Consider the following 15,424-nt stretch of genomic DNA (forward strand, 5'->3'; position numbering starts at 1 on the left):
CTACCAATTGTGACAGCCTAGATCAGGTGCCTTCTCATATAATGCAATATGAAGTGCCTAGGACCTATGTAGAATTCTTGCCAAAAATCATTAACTTGAATTTAACCATGAGGAAATAATCAGACAAATTGAGTGTAGATATTCTATGAAATAACTGTTCTGCACTCTTCAAAAAAAGTCAATGGCATTAAAAGAAAAAAAATGGGATGATTGCTCTATATTAAAAGAGAATAAGGGCACCTGGGTGGCTCAGTTGGTTAAGTGGCTCTTGTTTTGGCTCAGGTTATGATCTCAGGGTTGTGAGATGGAGCCCACATTGGGCTCCCTGCTCAGTGGGGAGTCTGCTTGAGGATTTCTTTCTTTCTCCTTCTGCCCCTCCCCCAACTCGCTCACTCACTCACTCTCTCTTTCTCTGGATGCTGGATTGAGAAAATAAACACCTATAAAAGAGGGATACCTGGGTGGCTCAGTGGTTGAGCATCTGCTTTAGCTCAGGGCATGATTCCCATCTGGGAATCGAGTTCTGCACAGGGCTCTCTGGGAGGAGCCTGCTTCTCCCTATGCCTGTGTCTCCACCTCTCTTCCTGTGTCTCTCATGAATAAATAAAATCTTTAAAAAAAAGCTATAAAAGATATTTTGGAGCAACTACACAAGTTTGAATAGAGGACTATATGGTTGAGGACATTGTGGAATATCTTTGAGTTTTCCTGGGTGTGATGATGGTGTTATGGATGTGTAGAAAATGTCTCCATTTCAAGAGATGCATGTTGGAGAATTTAGGTGTAAAATGAAATTTAGTACTTCTTTTTAATAAACTAGGTAGCTAAATGACCTAGATAGAGTTTTCTACTGTACAATACCGTATCAGGGGCCCAGCTGCCTGGAATGAGCATAGCCAGAGAAAACATCTGATTACCACAGAATTTGTAAAGCAAAGAGTAAGGCTCTAACAATGACTTAGACACAAAATGGGAGAAATCAGAGATGAAGATTGATGGTGCTGGTGCCCATCTGCTCCCAGGCAGACAATTCTACTCAGTGAAGCTTACTGTCCCCTTGAAAGGGAGCGATGCTATAAGTTTCTTTACAATCCTCCAGGCAACCACCACTATTCAGCCAGAGTGGCCCACATACAAGTTGAAATGTATTTGCATCCCCAGTCCTTGATATGTTTCTTAAAGATTTATTTATTTATTTGAGCAAGAGAGAGAGAGAGTAAGGGGAGGGGCAAAGGGAGAGAGAGAGAATCTTGAAGCTGACTCTCCGCTGAGCCCAGTCTGCTCTAGTTCCCAGGATCCTGAGATCATGACCTGAGCCAAAACGAAGAGCTGGACGTTCAACCAACTGAGCCACCTGGTAGATTTATCTTATATTTGTTTCATGTTGTACTTCTTAGATACATTTTAATAAAGACCTACATTGTCATAATAACAAATGGATTTAAGATGGAAATTTTTTAAAAAATCACATCTCAGTTACTTTTGCTAGGTAAAAGTAGGCTAAATTACTTGGTCTCTACTTCATAACCCAAACAAGATGATGACTGTGTTATCTTGTATAACAAGCTAACTTGCAGGGAGTGTGTTCTTGGCCAATGCTGTCCTATTCATTAATGGCAAACATTGCATCATATAATAAAGAATCCCTGCCTCTCGATGGCCTTTTTCCATTTGATCTTTCTAAAGACAGGGCTGGGAGAGCACATCATTCATTTTAAGAAGAGTAGAAACATCAGTAGTCCTTGTATCATTGTCCAGAGTATTATTTTATAATATTTCTTTGGGGTTCTCTAGATTGCCAGCAAGATTCAGAACAGGAATCCTTAAGAACAACAGGTCTTCCAAAACTGAAGAATTTTGTGGACATCACGGAGTCTGCTGGCCAGAACCAAACTGAAAATTTAGCAAAACCTATCGACGGTATGGTAGTTATTTATTTATTCTTTCTCAAAACTGAAGATTGTGTCTTTTTGGACTAGGAAAGATGGCACTGGGATCTGAATGTATAGTTGTGGTTACAGAAAAAATTCTAAAGGGTCACAGATCCTGGAGCTAAAGAGCTTTGTAAGGCTTCCTAGTACATCAAAATATCTCAAAAAATATTTTGAGAATGACTAAGTCCCAGATTGAAAGTAGAAAATGGTAAATATATTTTTCTAGATTGTTGCTGTAGTCTATTTCTTTATTAAATTATTTTATTTATTTTAATTAATTTATTGCATAATTTGATGTCATCCCTCATGGATCTGGGAGCTTGCCTTGTTTACTAAAGATCAGGAACCCGGTAGCTTTTTTGGAGCAGCCAGTAATTTGGTATTTGGACTCAGATTTACCTATCATTTTAGTACTTTTTTGATCTGAAGGTGCTAGAAGAGAAACATAGAATGTAGTCTCTATCTTATACAGCACATCATCGCACTGAGGTAGCAGAGATTAAAGTATGGAATAATACAAAGTCATTATAGTACAGGGGAATCACATTACACTGATTTCACTGAAACTAATTCCACTTTATGGTTGTCAGAAAAAAGAAAAACAGTAATTTAAATCCTGTAGGTGAATTTGCACTTCTTCACACCTGTGGACATGGTCCTTATTGAAAGTGAGTTGGGGGGCACCTGGGTGGCTCAGCGGTTGAGCATCTGCCTTTGGCTCAGGTGCTGATCCCAGAGTCCTGAGATCGAGTCCCACATCAGGCTCCCTGCAAGGAACCGGCTTCTCCCTCTGCCTATGTCTCTGCCTCTCTCTCTCTCTCTCTCTCTCTCTCTCTCTCTCTGTCCCTCATGAATAAATAAATAAAATCCTTTAAAAAAAGTAAAGTGAAATGGGAGTCTGCCAATAGATCTTAGTTACCTCTTACAGAGGGAGCATCTTGCCACATTTTGGGGTAACTTGAGGAGTTTACCCTACACGTGACTTTCCTGATTTTAAAGTTATCTCTTGTATAAAGTTTATTCATTTAGTGGACAATTTATGCAATGCCTACTATATGCCAGGCATGTCCTAGGCACAGAAATGCAGCAGTGTAAAGCCTTATAGAGCTATGCATACTATGGGAAGACCTAGATAATAAATAATTAGAATTAGATAAATTCATATTACTTATCACAGAGTAAAACCATGTATAATGTATAGAGAGTGTCTTGGGGAGAGAGACAGCATATCATCAGGCAGTTAGGAGGCCCCTCTGGGAAAGAACATGTGAGCTTAGAAGGACTAGAAGAAGCCAGCTGTGCAAACACTGGGGGAGAGGGACACAGCAAGTATGAAGACCTTTAGGGGAGAAGTGGAAAAATGGGTATATAGCTGGAAGAAAATGAACAAAGGAAGAAGTAAAGAAAGGTGAAGTCAGAGGGAGCGGCAGAGATAAGACTGTGTGATGCTGCATAAGGAGCTTGGGATTTTAGTCTATGTGTAGTTTTGATTCAAACACCACTGGAAGGCTGTGAACAGGGTAGGTACATGACTAAGTGTATTTTTAAAAGATTACCCCAGTAGCTGTATGAATAATAGCTTGTGACAGGGAAAGGGGGAGCAGACAAGTGGAAACAGTGAGGGGGGAGAAAGCCACTGAGGCAGGACATGTGAGCACCTGCAGAGACCTGGTCAAAGCAGTGGAGGCAGGGAAGGTAGGACGCAAATGAACTAGAACCATATGTCCTGGAGGTAGAGGCAATAGGACTCGCTGGTCAACTGGATGAAGGGCAGAGGAACAAGAGAAACCCAGGGCTGTCCCCAGGGTAAGTACTGTGTGACCAGTCTCAAGGCTGATAATGTGTAGCCATAACAAGTTTCAGGTGGTGCTGATGTTGCTGGTATAGGATCACACTTTGAGAACCATGACCCAAAGGCAAACTCTGAAGTGTGAAAATCAGGAAGAAGAGGATTCACCATGTAGGCATGATCGATCATTAACTCAATCTCCATTGCCTCTCCCCTTCCCAGAGGGTGGAGATGGGGCTGGAAGTTCCAAGCTCCTAATCATGGTTGGCTCTTTCTGGTGAATAACCCCCATTTTGAAGCCATCCAGGAGCCCGCCAAGAGTAGCCTTATCAGATCAAAAGACACTGCGATCACCCAGGAAAGTCCACCGCATTTAGGAGCTCTGTGTCAGGGAGCTGGGTTAAAGATGAAATATTAGAACAAAAGATGTTCCTAGCACTCTTATCATCTAGGAAATTCCAAAGGTTTTAGAAGTTCCATGCCAGGAGCCAGGAATCGATATACTGAGACCAGTATATAAATTTTCTGTTATCTCACACTAGTAGAAGGTGCATGTTCCTGGTGGAGTCTTGACTCACTTAGGCATACATTATAGCCCTGGCACTTCTTTCAGTTTCTTGAACAAGTTATTTACCTTCAGTTTCCTCATTTATAATGAGAGAGAGAAAGAGAGAGGGGGGGGAGAGAGAGAGATACTACTATTATTTAGGACTCTTTGATTTGTAACTGAGTGAACTCAAACTTAAATTCACTAAACAGGAAAGTGGCAGGTGGGGCAGGGGAGGGCGGGGGAGAGGGATATGTCTTGGTCTCAGAAGCTCAGAACCACAGAATAGTGGCTATGGTGCTAGCCCAAGGATGACTGATCCAGACACTCTCACCTTTCAGGAGTGTCCTTGTGTCTGATTGCCCCTCTCTCTGGGCATCCTCCCTGCCTCCATCTTGCCCCATCCCTACTTGTCCCCGTTTGGTTTTATCCTCTTCTGCAAAGAACAGACTATCTCCCTGTGGCAAGGACCATGACAATAGAGGTCCAAGATTTTGATTTTTCCAGATTCATATCCAGGTAGTCAAGCTGAGATTATTCCTCTTGTCTTCTGTGGAAATATCCTTGTAAAGAACCTGCATTGGCTCTGCATGGGTCATGTGCCATCCTGATGACTGGGGCCAGAGATATTGTAGCAGTGAAAATATGTGTGGTAGGAATTTGAGGATGAGGTTGGCAATGGGGAGAGTCCCGAACATAAAATAATTATAATTAGCATCTCCCTCAGCTGGTAGGATTTTATGAGGATTCAGTAAGATGCTATATTTAAAAACATACCTGTGATGCTTGCCTGCAGATGGTGGACATTTGAAATTAGTTTATTTGCCTTCCCTGTCTTGGTGGTTTGAATGCATGAAAAGATATTCAAACATGTTGATTTAAAACAATGTTCTTTTTCAACTTCCTGGATATTTGGAGAAATGTATACAGCTGCAACTCTATAAACTACCTACTTTTGCTCACTCCTTCACCAAGTTTGGCGATTTGAGGACTTAACTCCCTGGCTTAATTTATCTGTAATTACTAAGCCCCTTTTAAAAAATATTTTATTTATTTATTTGAGAAAGAGAGAGAGAGAGAGAGAGAGAGAGAACACAAGCTGGAGGGAAAGGCAGAGGGAGAGGGAGAAGCATATTCCCCACAGAGCTGGGAGCCCGACAACCCAAGACTTGATCTCAGGACCCCGAGATCATGACCTGAGTTGAAGGCAGACACTTAACTGATTGAGCCACCCAAGCTCCCCACTAAGCCACTTTTTAGAAGTGTAAATGTAGTAGTTGAACCCAAAAAATTTAAGATTTCTCTCCCATTGGTTTTAAGAGATCTTTCAGAGTCAGTGTTTATTGTGTTGTACCTTGTTGATTTAATGGAGAGAACCCTGGTCACTCAGCTTCTCAGAATTTGATTTTTCTCATTTACTTAAAAGAGATGATGCTAATGAGACTCTGCCCTGCCCATCTCCTAGGGGTGTTGTGAGAACTGATATTAGATAAAATCTCTTCATAGACTGTAAAGCTGTAACACTAGAATTGATTAAAAGCCTTTATTTCTTTAAATAAGTTCTTTAAAAAGGAAAGAAGAGAAGTTTCCCAAATTGGTTTATGTTCTCATAAACTCTGGTAGGACCTCCGATGTCTTTGAATAAAATGTTCATGTGTCACAATTTAAACCTTCTAACAGACCCAGAATCCTATGAGCCTGTGAAAATTCCAACCCAGTCATTGCTGCAGGATGTCACAGGACAAGCCAGGAAAGAGAAAGTGAGGTTACCACACTACTTGTTGAGTTCCAAGCCCAAGTCTCAACCTCTCACAAAGGTAAAACAGACATGGAAACCAGTGTCCCAGAGCCAGGCAGCATTTTATGTAATCCTGACTCGTTGAAGTTGCTCATTTCCAGCTGCTGGGTACTGCTGTTCACTGTACATGTGAGATCACATCCCTGTGAAGATGTTCAGGTCACACAGAGATGAGAGCTAAGACTGTGCTTTGCCGGAGTCAGCTCACCCAGGCTCAGGAGGGGAATTTTATGAGCCAGCTCTTAAACCATTGGTAGCTTGAAATCAGCCTGCTGGGGGTTTCGCACCATCAGTAGCAAATGCTACTGATCTGCGTTCTTTTCAGAGAGCCAGTTTACCAGCATACTACTGTCTAAGGGGATCATTGGCCACCCTTCTCATGACTCTTAGGATAAAATGCAAACGACAGCATCATTACAAGCCCTGTTTGGTTCTCTACCCTCATTTTGCCCCATACGCACTTCAGCCTTGTGGGTTTCTCTTGGTTCTCCAGAAGTACCAAGCTCCTTTTTTCTTCAAAACCTCTAAGATTAAGATCCCTTCTCATCTCTGCTGGGGACCCTGCCTTGAGCCTATCAATCTAGTTTAGATAGTCTTTGATACTAGCATGGCACAGTGCTCACTGCCACCACAGAATTTATTGCAATGTCCATGGCTGACTATGTGGTAGGAGCACTTCCAAACTTTGATGTGCATATGGATTACCTGGGGATCTGGTTAGCAGGCAGATTCTGAGTCACTGAGGCCCGAGAACCTCCAGTTCCAACAAGCTCCCAGGCGAGCTCCATGTGGCTGCTCTGGGGAATATCACAGGCACAGGGCAATGTTTCTCAAAGTCTGATTTCCAGACCAGCAGCATTGGAAGTGCCTGGAAACTTGTAAATGCACATCCATGGACCACATCCCAGGTTTACTGACTGAAAAACTCTGGGGGTAGAATCAGTACATTGGGGCTTACCAAGCTTCCCCGGTGATTCTGACAGAAGCTGAAGTATGCTAATCACTGGTGCCAAGAGCATAAAGTTTAGAACCAGGCAAACTTGACTTTGAACCTTTACTGCACCAGTTATCATTTGAGCAAATGGTGTCTTATAAATCTCTGAATTTGAGCTTCTTTATCCTTAAAACAAAGCCTACAATACTTCTTGCAGTGCTGCTCTAGGATTGCAGGAGACTTTTTGATGCTCATTTATTCCCACAGCCAAGTGGTTACTTTCCTTTGGCAGTTGAGCCTTTTTCTTATCTTGGGAATGTGACATAGAAATCGTTTCCTTTGATTTGACTACTGTTTTCTTCACACAAAGGTGCAGGATTCTGTTGGAGGAAGAGTGAAAACATCCTCTGTTGCATCTGCTGCCATTAATAATGTGAATTCATCCCCTTTTGGTTTCCACCTGATCCCACCATCGGTGAAGTTTGGCGTGCTTAAAGAGGGACACACCTACGCAACCACTGTAAAGCTCAAGAACGTGGGAGTGGACTTCTGCAGGTGAGGCTGAGGCACCAGGTCGCCTGTGCAGGTCGCCTTCTCCTATGCAGGGACTTATCTTTGGCTTACCTCCATCCTTGAATGTTTATTGAACCAAACTTGACTCCTGAATCTTCACAGCATTCATACAATCATTTACTCATGCATTCATTCATTCTTTGCCAGTTCAGTATTTATCAGACTTCAACCATGTGGTGGGTGCTTCTTGGCCCTCCCATGAATTCCTATTCATACTTTGGGAGAAGCGACTCAAGGGCTGATCAACAGTAGCAAAAAGTAAAGGGGAAGTTGTACAAGTGTTACAGTAATTAGTGCACAAAATTCAGAAAGTCTGTTTCTCAAATCCACCACCAACTATAATACCAGCTGACATGTTTGCACTTTCTGACCTAAAAGTGACTTTCATTACATTATTTCTGAATAATTGAGGCAAAAAGGAAAAAAAAAAACCTGAGTAATTAGGGCCATTTTGCCTCTGAAGATCTAACTTGATCATAACTCACAACCTCTCCTCCTAGTTGAAAATACACTGTATATGGCATTCAGTGACAAGAAAAAGAGTCCTTTGTTTCTAGATCAATAAAATTATAGAACTTGTAAAGACAGACCTTAGAGATTATTACAGAGGATCAAAGCAACATGTTTTTAGGTCTTGTAGGCTAGAGCAAGGCTGGATCTCAGATCCCCTGTGGGCCTGTTTGTTTGTGGCATGATGCTTTGTCAGCATGGCTGTGGGTCACTGCTTTGTGCGGGAGTTCAGTCCTTCCCACTGGGTCAGTATATTCTATGTCTATACTAGGCAGCTCCTCGTTACAAAAGTTCCCATATTCTATTTTGAATTAAACTTCAGTGTAATGTGGGGGGTTTTTCCCCACATAAAAAGTGCAATAAATATTTCAGTTGCAGAGTTATGATCAGTGTAAGTGGCAAGTCCTTCCAGTTTGTGATTCTGAACTCGAAAATGGACATCAGACAGAACAAAGCTACACATGCATCCAGTTTAAAAGATCAACATCCCGTTTTGGTTGAGGCAACTACCCAGCTTCAGGAATCATGTGTGTTTCCTCAGAAACAATCAGACCACCAGATCAGACATTATTGAGGTTTTTTTTTTTTTTTTTTTTTTTTTTGGTTGCTGCCCACAGAATGGGTGGGGAGAAATAGAGAATCAACTTCAAACTAGTGAAACTCATCCACGCAGATCCTATCTACTCAGTATAGAATTTTAGCTTGCAAGATTTCACTCCTCAGCTTGTTAAATTCAGCCACTATAGCACAGGCGGCGAAGTTGATAGTAGAAAGAGCAGGATTAAGGTCAAAAGTGGAGGTAGGCTTTCCCTGGCATTTTAATTTGCTCCAGGTCTTTAACCTTCAGGCAGAACCCACAAACCACAGGCAGGGAAAGAGATCAAGAGGCACCACGTGCGAACTGGGGCTTTCAAGTTCTCCAATGTTTTCTGAGCCTTTTCTGTTTCTCTTCTCCCCAAACATGCAAGCCCCATACCACGACAGAGCAAGACTGGCTCCCATGCTCCACTGCTTTCCAAAAGAGCCTTTATTCTTCAGCTTAATGATCTGGCACTCAGCATTGGTGTTCACGCTGGCGGCCACGCTGCAGTGCACGCACCAGCCAAACATTCACGACCGTCTGCCCGGGCCCAAGCTGCTCGGCAGCATCCAATAACAGAGGGTTGAAACTGGGATTGGAGTCTGTTTGACGCTGATGAAAACTGTTGTTGGAAAGGCAGTTGTGAAATGGCCTCAGATCCCTTTCCTAAGTGACTATTGGGTTCTTCTCCTAATGGTATGGAATCCCCCCTTCCTCCTTTGTAGCAAACATTAACACCTTCCTGATCCAGTCTATTCATTGCTTTTTCATTATGGCATAAATTTATTCCCGTCTTTTTCCCTGGTAGATTTAGGGTGAAGCAGCCCCCACCCAGCACAGGACTGAAAGTGACTCACAAACCCGGACCTGTAAGTCCTATGCGCTCTCTGTTGTGTGCGCCCATGTATGTGCATGTCCGTGTGTGCATGTTTCCAGGGAAGTGGGCTAAGTCATTCTATACATTCAGGTTAAATCATGTATAAGTCTCATTTTTTTAGTATCATAAGCAAAAGATTCCTGGTATGAGTACACCATGTGGCTTGACATCGCTGACTGCAGGTAATAGCCATGAGACAAATCCTATGCGTAAATAGTTAAACTTCCAGCTATGGAAACTTTTCTGAAGTTCACTCATTTGTCCCAATACTACAGCCATATACAGTTATATGGAAAAGATGCCTTTTTAAAAATTAAATATGATTTGACATGCACTAGGAGAGCTGATTACCTGAAGGTATCCTGTAATAAATTCTTCTGCTAAATGAAAAGTCCCTTGGAAAAATAAATAGTCTATCCTTTGTATTTTATATAAATTTGGCTTGTTCTTTTGCTATTTGCCAGAGAATTTTAATGACATTCTAAGAAATAGTAATATATTAAAGTCATTAGCTGCTTCATGTCTCCAAAGACCTCCGAAAACACCAATTTTAATGTCAACTTGTTCTAACTTTATTTGATACATTCCCCCCAAATGGGGTATTTAATAAAAAAAATCCCTATATTGCCACTTACTTTAAATTATAATTTCAGAAATGTAGTATCAAGTAAACAAAAGTTTACAAATACATAAATATGCAAAATATATAAAATAGTATAAAAGATATAATAAAATCACACTTGTGAATCTTAACATTCATTCCTTGGCCAGTGCATCATCTTCACATTCCTTCCATTTCATTCAACAAACTCTGAATGCTACTTATAGGGACAGGGTATAAGGGATGTTAAACATGAGTAGACTCTTATGTTGCTCCCAGAGCTGGGCACATAATGGGACTCAAGGTATATAACTAAGTGACTGAATGAAGTGAAGACATCTGGTAGACACATGATTGTTCATCACAGACAGGGAAACACATGAACTAATGAGAATACCAGGCAAAGGCATCCACTTCCATAACCAGCACATGGAGTCCATGGAGTCCCAAGATCTTAAAACAGCCACAGTTGTACATTGATACAGTAGGGGCAGTTTGATAGGGTGCAAAATCAGTTGGCTTCTTGTGACTGTGCCACCATCAGCTCTGTGAGGTTGTTGGTTAATTAACCCCCTTTACCTTGCTTTCCTCATCTGCAAAAGAAGTTGCTTGGACCTGATAATTTCTTAGTCCTTTTCCAGCCCTAAAATCTTATGGTCTGTAATATGGTAGTTTGCAGGCTGCGATTTCAAACAGAAATATACTTTGGGGTAAGATCCACCAATTCATGAGTACCTCTCTGTCATATTTCATCATTGTACCATGTCAAGATTCCAGAAACTTTGCAACATAATGCAAAAACAAAAATTAAAGCAAGCTCTTCTTCCACTGTTCTGAGAAGTTAGCAGATTTTTTTTTTTTCATTTAAAGTAGGGGTGATGCCAAAAGCCAAAATGACTGTTGGATCAACTTTTGTAGGTACTAAAAACCCAGCATGTATTCTTTGAAGCTCACTCTCTGCTGTTAGTATTTTTTATTTTTTTGACAGTAAGTTTTGGCTCTGCAAAAATATAATCTATAGACTTCTCCATATGTAAATCTAACCACTGTTCAGCTTGGTTTTATGCCAACACTGAATGAATATGCCCAGAGCCTGGGTAGACCTGAGTGGTGGCGGGATGCCAGCTGCCTTGTGCAGAGTGGCGTCATCCCAGCCCCGCCCTCATTGTTGGGCTCCAGGGCGAAGGGCCTGATTCTCAGACATGGAGACTTGGATACCCTCCAGTAAGCAGACCTTCACAAGCACATTGTTGAAAAAGTTGAAACATTTTTCAGTTCTATTATTTATAAACTATACTGAAAAAAATATATATTGATATCTATTTGCTTTCCATGTGGTGGTTTCTGATGTATTTTTTCCAGATAATTGTTCTCAAGTCTGCTTTTTAACCTACCTCCTGGAGAGGCAGTTTAGGAATACAAACAGCTCTTTCTTTCCTGGCCAGTGTTTTCTTTAAGGAACAAGGCAAGAAGCCCATTCCTTGCTGTGTTTCTTCTTCATTATATATCGGGTTTCTTCTTAGTTGGTCCAGACCTCTTCCACGTGGCTTTCAGATCTAAGCAGTCTGGCATTTAAGCTCATTCTGTCTCCCTCTACTGGCTTTGTCACATCACAGGTCCTCCATTAGAAACACTATAAACCATTGTATACATAAACCACATCTTCTTTATCCATTTATCTTTCGATGGACACCGTGGAGTATGAACATTTTTTAAAGTTTTTATTATTTACTAATGATTGAAAAAAGGCTAATTTGATTTAAAAAAAGAAAGAAAGAAAGAAACACTATAAACCAAGGGGCAGGACAGGGGAAGTTGTGGGGTTCAGGGACTCTCTTGGTTTACATTTGTCTTTATCCACAAGGATATCCATAGAAACCCACCGCTGGAGCACCTGGGTGGCTCAGTGGTTGAGCATCTGTCTTAAGTTCAGGTCGTGATCCCGGGGTCCTGGGATGGGGTCCTGAGATCAAGTCCCATATCGGGCTCCCCGCAGGGAGCCTGCTTCTCCCTCTGCCTATGTCTCTGCCTCTCTCTGTGTCTCTCATGAATAAATAATAATAATAACAACAACAATAATAAAGAAATCCACTGCTAACATTCAAGAAACAGCATAATTATGGGCATTGTAAAAGTGGTGGCAGCATCACCACCAGTGGTATGTTGGCATTTAGTTTTCTTACACTTCTTCCTAAATAGCACCTGGTTTTCTTCTTCAACAATTTATCTTGGGTCCCATTTGCTCCATGAAATTCTACCTAACTAATCTACAAAGTAACTCCTCTAAATGTCATAACAGTGATCATTCATTAGCGCCATGTTTATATATGAGAAAATAAGATTAAAAAGCTTAGCCCAAATTCATGTTAAAACCAATATTTGAACTCAGATATGTCTGATTCTAAAGGTACATTGTGTCCCGTAGGTGGCGGCTGGTTTGCAAACAGAACTGAAAGTGGAGTTATTTGCCATGGCTGTTGGAGAGGATGGTACCAAGGGATCAACACACATCTCACACAATATTGAGATTATGACTGAGCATGAAGTCCTGTTCTTACCTGTGGAAGCAAATATCCTTTAAAGCTCAACTTAAGTAGTCACAAATAGAGCAAAAATTACATTTGAGCAAGGGGAAATGAGAAGTCAAAATGCTATTCCCTAACTTCCTTGCTCCCGTATTCCATAGCTTCATTAATTCTATTTTTAAGACCATAGAGCTAAATTTCTTAAGATGAAGACTGTGTCTTCATTCATCTTTGTATGCATCTAGCAAAATGCCTATTACACAGTACACGCATGGTAACTGAGTTGCATAAATGCCAAGGTTAATGGCTATCTATGGGGTATCAGACAATCAGAACGGTTTTGAAAAGCAAATCTTTGTCATCAAAACAAACTTATAATCTTGTTAGGGAACAGAAGATACCTTCTTATTATAAAGGATAAATGGATATTCCTACACATACACACCTTCATATCAGTGTGTCTTACATATGGATACCTACAGAGGTCAAGTAAACTATTATACACAAGGTAATGTATGGAATATTTTATCATATATAAAATGGCCGTTGGATTCTTTCTCAAAAGACTTATAATCTAGAAGCAGAAATAAAATCTTCACACTTGATTCCTATATTATTCTGTACTCCAGTGACATGAAGCATATAGTACTTTGTGTTATGTATCAATTTGGTATTTGAGCTGGGTCTTATAAAATGCGAAAACTTTTGATGAAAGGAAACTTAAGATAGAAGGAATGAACAAATCCACAGCAAGAAGAGAGCTGTTGGGAAGGGTAGGAAGTTCAATTTGTGGAGAACTTAGGGAGTATTAGGAAACATCATGGGGGAGTTGGTTGGAATCAAGTTGTGGAAGATTTTGAATCCCTGATCAAACGTTATTATATAAGCAAGAGTGAATCATTGAAGATTTCTGATCCAGTAAATGAAATAATATATTTTTGTAAAAATGAATCCAGTGTTACTCTGCTGGATATGTTGAAGAAGAGCATCTGGATACAAATAGAAGCAAAGAACCATTGGAAGGCCACTTCAATAAGCCAAGTGTAAGGACAGGAACTATCATGTCTCAATAGTGAAAGAGACATGGATGGAAAGGCACTTGGCAGGTGGTGGGGGTGCTGTAAAATCTGAGGTGGAACGCTTTGATAGAAGGAAGTAAGAAGACAAGAGTTCAACTCCAAGGTTTTGGGCTCAAGTAATGAATCATGCATATGTAGGACTGGGTCTCAACTGGGGAGTTAGAGATGGAGATGTAGTAATTTTAAGCATCATCTACACAAAGGTGACAATTGAAAGTATGGGAAAGGAGCAGAGATTTTGGGTCTGCTTAGGGAGTAGGAGGAGAGGAAGCAGTGGAGACAGAGTAAGCAATTAGAAAACCAAGAAATAGCTCAGAAGCCACGGAAAGAATTTCAAGAAAAACATGGGCATAGTTGACAAATGCATAGAGATGTCAAGAATTCAGATTTAAGTGGGATTGCTAGATTTGGCTGAAGGGAATGGATCAGAAGAGAAAGATTTAAAAATATGAATGAGAGGAAGTAATTGAAGCAGCAGTGTCCAAAGGAGAGAAAGAGGTTAGTCCAGAACAGAGCTGAAGGGCAAGCAAGCGGGTGAAGATGGCTAAGGATCTAGACATTCTGGGGGTGAAGGGGAGATTTAGGAGAACTTGTGTCAGATGACCCTAATTTCAGTAGAAATGGAGCTGAATTCACTTGTTCACTTATTTCAAAGGTGTCACTAATGTGCGAAGAACTGTTCTAGGCACAGTGAACGAGAGGCAAAAATGCCTGCCCTCAATGTAGCTTCTTCCAGTGGGAGAAGAGACAGTACACAAAAGAGGTAAAATGTGGACTACAATGGTGCTGATAAGTACAATAGAAAAAAATGAAAAATAGGAAACACGGTACAGGGAATGTTAAGGAAGATTCCAATTTAAAATGGGGTGATCAGAAAGACCTTACTGTGGATGTGATTTTTTTTTTTTAATTTTATATTGATGGCAGGGTTCTTCTGTTAGTAATAGAAGGAACTTAACCAAAGAACCAGTTTTTCCCTCTAGGAATTAAATCAATCTTCATATCCTTTTTACACAGGTGTTTGGATGCTGATCCAGAGCACCTGATCCCTGCTGCTGGTTACAGCAATCAAGTCATTTAGCATTTATGCCAGTACTATCTATTTCCTTACTCATAGATTAAAGGCCATCTATCAGGCACATATAGATGGGGAAGAGAGTTTTATTGAATCTTTTATCTACTTCTAATGTCAATAGTGAGAATTCATTGCCCATTTCCCAAGATCTATCCCTTCCCCACAGAAAAAAGCATGACATCTGGACGTTGATGTGATTTGGGACCTGGTTATGGTGACTGATGGCTCCTCTAGGGAGACTAACCACACAGCAGAGAAGTATACACTGGGTGGACAGGAGACATTCCAAGAAATCAATATCCATCCTTCATCCCCTAAGCCTGAATCTGTAGAATTCACATTTCATAGAAAAGTATGGAGCTAAAGATGCTAGAGAAGAGGTTCTGATTCTAAAATGTTATCTGAGTTTGTATACACAAATCATTTGGTCATGACAGTCATAGTCCTTAATGAGTATTTTACCAGTGTTGACAAGCAGCAATTATGATAAGAGACCAAAAGATTTTCCTCAGGGAAAAGAAAATCCCATGGTCCAGAGGACTTCTACGATTTCTTCCTCTACCCTTGGAGTCTTCATGTCCCGTAAAATTTCTCCACATTAG

The 15,424-nt window shown here is 40.8% G+C and overlaps 1 protein-coding gene across 1 annotated transcript in view; it reads left to right on the plus strand.

Annotated features, from left to right (window-relative positions):
* SPAG17 (sperm associated antigen 17) overlaps positions 1-15,424 on the plus strand; it is a 221,169-nt gene extending 205,745 nt beyond the window's left edge. The window contains exons 43-48 of the mRNA XM_041754035.1: positions 1,795-1,920; positions 5,951-6,087; positions 7,373-7,557; positions 9,474-9,534; positions 12,569-12,713; positions 15,285-15,424. Of these exons, the coding sequence (XP_041609969.1) occupies positions 1,795-1,920; positions 5,951-6,087; positions 7,373-7,557; positions 9,474-9,534; positions 12,569-12,713; positions 15,285-15,424 (794 nt within the window). The remainder of the gene's footprint in view (positions 1-1,794; positions 1,921-5,950; positions 6,088-7,372; positions 7,558-9,473; positions 9,535-12,568; positions 12,714-15,284) is intronic.

Source organism: Vulpes lagopus, chromosome 5 (assembly GCF_018345385.1).
Source record: "Vulpes lagopus strain Blue_001 chromosome 5, ASM1834538v1, whole genome shotgun sequence".
NCBI lineage: Eukaryota > Metazoa > Chordata > Mammalia > Carnivora > Canidae > Vulpes > Vulpes lagopus.